General features: G+C 51.5%; 1 protein-coding gene across 1 annotated transcript in view; it reads left to right on the top strand.

The window, feature by feature from the left end:
- The first annotated feature begins 3943 nt into the window (after window positions 1–3943).
- Window positions 3944–5000, top strand: part of LOC124018942 (formin-like protein 2) — a 4762-nt gene continuing 3705 nt past the window's right edge. The window contains exon 1 of the mRNA XM_046334270.1: window positions 3944–4773. Within this exon, the coding sequence (XP_046190226.1) occupies window positions 4657–4773 (117 nt within the window). The 5' untranslated portion in view covers window positions 3944–4656. The remainder of the gene's footprint in view (window positions 4774–5000) is intronic.

The following is a 5000-nucleotide window of genomic DNA, read 5'->3' as shown; positions in this document are numbered from 1 at the left end:
ATGAAGCAGATGGAGAGAGGGAAGGAGGGTGAGAGATGAGAGGCAGATAGAGAGAGAGGGAAGGAGGGGAGAGATGAGGCAGATGGAGAGAGAGGGAAGGAGGGGGAGAGATGAAGCAGATGGAGAGAGGGAAGGAGGGTGAGAGATGAGGCAGATGGAGAGAGAGGGAAGGAGGGTGAGAGATGAGGCAGATGGAGAGAGAGGGAAGGAGGGTGAGAGATGAAGCAGATGGAGAGAGAGGGAAGGAGGGTGAGAGATGAGAGGCAGATGGAGGGAGAGGGAAGGAGGGTGAGAGATGAGAGGGAAGGAGGGTGAGAGATGAGAGGCAGATAGAGAGAGAGGGAAGGAGGGTGAGAGATGAGGCAGATGGAGAGAGAGGGAAGGAGGGTGAGAGATGAGGCAGATGGAGAGAGAGGGAAGGAGGGTGAGAGATGAAGCAGATGGAGAGAGGGAAGGAGGGTGAAGATGAGAGGCAGATAGAGAGAGAGGGAAGGAGGGTGAGGCAGATGGAGAGAGAGGGAAGGAGGGGAGAGATGAAGCAGATGGAGAAGAGGAAGGAGGGTGAGAGATGAGAGGCAGATGGAGGGAGAGGAAGGAGGGTGAGAGATGAAGCAGATGGAGAGAGAGGGAAGGAGGGTGAGAGATGAGAGGCAGATGGAGGGAGAGGGAAGGAGGGTGAGAGATGAGAGGCAGATGGAGGGAGAGGGAAGGAGGGTGAGAGATGAAGCAGATGGAGGGAGAGGGAAGGAGGGTGAGAGATGAAGCAGATGGAGAGAGAGGGAAGGAGGGTGAGAGATGAGAGGCAGATAGAGAGAGAGGGAAGGAGGGTGAGAGATGAGGCAGATGGAGAGAGAGGGAAGGAGTGGGAGAGATGAAGCAGATGGAGAGAGAGGGAAGGAGGGTGAGAGATGAGGCAGATGGAGAGAGAGGGAAGGAGGGTGAGAGATGAAGCAGATGGAGAGAGAGGAAGGAGGGTGGAGAGGCAGATGGAGGGAGAGGAAGGAGGGTGAGAGATGAAGCAGATGGAGGGAGAGGAAGGAGGGTGAGAGATGAAGCAGATGGAGAGAGAGGGAAGGAGGGTGAGAGATGAGAGGCAGATGGAGGGAGAGGGAAGGAAGGGGAGAGATAAGAGACAGATGGCGAGAGAGGGGGGGAAAGGGGGAGATGAGAGGCCGATGGAGAGAGGGGGAAGGAGGGGAAGAGAAGAGAGGCAGATGGAGAGAGGCAGATATGTGAGAGGGAAGGAGGGGGAGAGGAAAGGAGGATAGGGGTGAGGAGGATAGGAAGAGGAGGATATGAAGAGGAGGATAGGAGGAGGAGGATAGGGGTGAGGAGGATAGGAAGAGGAGGATATGAAGCGGAGGATAGGAAGAAGGATGGGGAAAAGAGGATAGGAAGAGGAAGATAGGAAGAGGAGGATAGGAAGAGGAGGAGGATAGGAAGAGGAGGATAGGAAGAGGAGGGTAGGAAGAGGAGGTTAGGAAGAGGAGGATAGGGATGAGGAGGATAGGGGTGAGGAGGATAGGAAGAGGAGAATAGGAAGAGGAGGATAGGGGTGAGGAAAATAGGAAGAGGAGGATAGGAAGAGGAGGATAGGAAGAGGAGGATAGGAAGAGGAGGATAGGAAGAGGAGGATAGGAAGAGGAGGGTAGGAAGAGGAGGATAGGAAGAGGAGGATAGGAAGAGGAGGGTAGGGAAAGGAGGATAGGAAGAGGAGGATAGGAAGAGGAGGATAGGGAAAGGAGGATAGGGAAAGGAGGATATAAGAAGAGGAGGATAGGAAGAGGAGGATATAAGAAGAGGAGGATAGGAAGAGGAGGATAGGAAGAGGAGGATAGGAAGAGGAGGATATAAGAAGAGGAGGATAGGAAGAGGAGGATAGGAAGAGGAGGATATAAGAAGAGGAGGATAGGAAGAGGAGGATAGGAAGAGGAGGATAGGAAGAGGAGGGTAGGGAAAGGAGGATATAAGAAGAGGAGGATAGGAAGAGGAGGATAGGAAGAGGAGGATATAAGAAGAGGAGGATAGGGAAGAGGAGGATAGGGGTGAGGAGAATAGGAAGAGGAGGATGGGGTGAGGAGGATAGGGAAGAGGAAGATAGGGGAGAGGAGGATAGGAAGAGGAGGATAGGGAAGAGGAGGATAGGAAGAGGAGGACAGGAAGAGGAGGATAGAGAAGAGGTGGAAATGGTGGATGAGAGGAAGGCAAAAAGAGTGGTGGTGGACATAACTGCTTCGATCCCCTCCCTCCCTCCCTCCCTCCCTCCCTCCCTCCCTCCCTCCCTCCCTCCCTCCCTCCCTCCCTCCCTCCCCTCCCTCCCTCCCTCCCTCCCTCCCTCCATCCCTCCTGTCACATTCCATTCTCTCTCCTCCCACCATCTCTGTTTGCTCATTACCCATCCATCCATCCACCCATCCACCCATCCACCCACCCACCCACCCACCCACCCACCCACCCACCCACCCACCCATCCATTCTCACTCCCTCACCCTTCTCCTCCTCCCCCTTTCTTTTTCCTCCCCTCTCCCTCATTTGTGTTCAACTGGTTCCACCCTTCTGCCCAGGTGTCAATTTGTTCACTTCCGTTGGTGTAGTTAAAAGGACTGGTTAAAGAGACATGGTGGGAACTCCCTCTAGTCTGGCCCATGTTTACATCAATCCAATACTTTGAACGTCCGGGAAGGGCTGAGAGCCAATCGAATGCTTTTAAATGTGTAGGGAGGGGCTCACACTTCTGAGAGAAAAGTGGAGATTTGGGATGCAGAGAGAGGCGTGAGCTGTGAGAGCCAACCAGAGGCAACCCTCCCTCCACAGAGCAGAGCGCTGCATCACGACACCACCTCCTACTGCATGGCTTTATGGCCAATGCAGCCTTTATGAGACTTTCTTCATCATTTTGCTCTTTCCAAATACTCACCCAGCTAACAGGGTGGCCATTTATGGCAGCCACCCTGTGGCTCATGCATGGTATTGCACTTCCATTGCTAAACAAAAATCAATTTCTCACTGACAAAATCAGGTAGCTGTAATATACGTATTGTCCACAAGAGGTCATGCGCACACCGTGATGGTGAATGCCCCCATCTGTTCAGATGTCAGTCAGAAACGGGGACAAAGGCGGCTTAGCAGGCGTGGATTCAGGATGATCTGACACTACAGGCCCTGAATACATGTTTCTGCTGACTTTTTCACTTGCAAACTCCTGACTATAAGAGAAAAAGGCCCGAGATGTTGGGGATTTGTAGCCTACTGACTACATCGTTTGTAATTAAAAGGAAGGCCTATATTTTTTATGTATTGTATCTATGTATTTTCAATTTCATTATGAATAAAACTGTTTTGATACTTGTGGGTTTAGTAGGTCGTACTATAAGGTCTTGCTATACGCATATCTTGGCCATAGCCATGCTTCTGACCCCAAAATAACTCAATACCAAAGCCACTAACGTCGTATAAAGCCTAATTATGAATTAATCCACTAATTTAATTTGTCTATGAAAGCCAGTATTTAAGTAGGCTAAACATGTGTAGTGGCAATAGTAGGCTTAGACTGCCTGTAAAAATAACAGCCTAAACCAGAAAGGTAGAATATGGGTGAGAAATCAGCAGGCCCATTATAGGCCAATAGGACAGGCCTATTCATAGAAATGGACCTAATAAAGGAGGGTTCAGAAGTCTGGATAATGAGCATCTGTGAGATAGATAGCTCGTCGTTAAACGATTAAGACTCTAACTACCAGGATGCATCAGAACAAAACAAAGCCTCTCCCCTCTGCTCTGGGTAGAGATTGCCCAAAATATGATAGTATCAGTTTATCCTCCCCAAATCATAACCTCAATTATTACTGGGTCACGCGTAAAACTGACTCTAGATCAGTGTCTAGGGGTAGACGTTATCCGAGTCCCCCTCCCCTCGACGGCTGTGGGCTGTGCGCTGCAGGGGGCGGGAGGCGAGGAGAGCGAAGCGGCAGAAGGCTCATTGTGTGTGGGTTAGAAAGTGGGGGTCGTTGCGGGGGGGAGAAAGAGTGCGTGGAGGCTGAACTCTCGCTTTTGTCGCCTGTGGAGGAGGGGGCGGATTAAGTAGCCTGCTCGCTCACACACACACCAGGGACGCCCGGTTCGTTTATCAGCATCATCATACCCATTACCGAGGATACACAGTGAACCGGGAAGGGATGCAAATTTAGCGCGAGACGGACAGTGGGACTTCGGTCTCAGCTGGATTCGGATAAATGGTGCGTGCGCCGTGCCGTCGTCGGCGATGAGAAGAAAGGAGGACAAAAGATGAACGGATGGAGGATAGACACGGCCCCCCCGGTAGACACGCGCCTTCGGTTTACCGCATCTCTCTGATCTCGTGCCGCCGTGCGTGAGTCTGTCGGTCGGTCGTTCAGACTGTGTCTCACTAGGGAGAAAAACCCGAACAGTATTCCCGAATTACAGGAGGCGTTGCCTGTATCTGACTGACTGCAGAGAGACTATTGTCTGTGTGTGATTTGACGTTTAGGGGTGTGATTGTATGTGAGCGGGTGTGCTTGTGTGCTTGTGTGTGTGGTGACTGTGAGAGGTGTGTTTGTCTGATTTGATGGCAAGGGGTGTGTGAGTTGCTGGTGTAAGGGTGTGTGTGGGTTGACAGTACAGGTGTGTGTGTGAGCCATGGGGAACACAGAGAGTATGGAGTCTCAGCTAGCTGTCATCAGGGCCAGGGCTGCTCCTGTCAAGCTGCCCATGCCTGATCCTGCTGAGCTGGAAGAGAGGTTCTCCATTGCACTGGTAGGTGATACACACACACACACACACACACACGCGCATGAAACGCACACATGCTCACATACACACACTCATACATGCATGTGCGTGTCTGTAGGAGTGTTGAGTGTGTGTGTGTATGTGTGTTGAGTGTGTGTGTGTATGTATGAGTGTGTGTGAGTGTGTATGAGTGTTGAGTGTGAGCGTGTGTATGAGTGTTGAGTGTGTGTGTATGTTGGAGTGTGTGTGTG

Source organism: Oncorhynchus gorbuscha, unplaced genomic scaffold (genome assembly GCF_021184085.1).
Source record: "Oncorhynchus gorbuscha isolate QuinsamMale2020 ecotype Even-year unplaced genomic scaffold, OgorEven_v1.0 Un_scaffold_590, whole genome shotgun sequence".
NCBI lineage: Eukaryota > Metazoa > Chordata > Actinopteri > Salmoniformes > Salmonidae > Oncorhynchus > Oncorhynchus gorbuscha.
The sequence above is the reverse complement of the archived record's forward strand: the minus strand, read 5'-3'. Positions and strand labels throughout refer to the sequence as shown.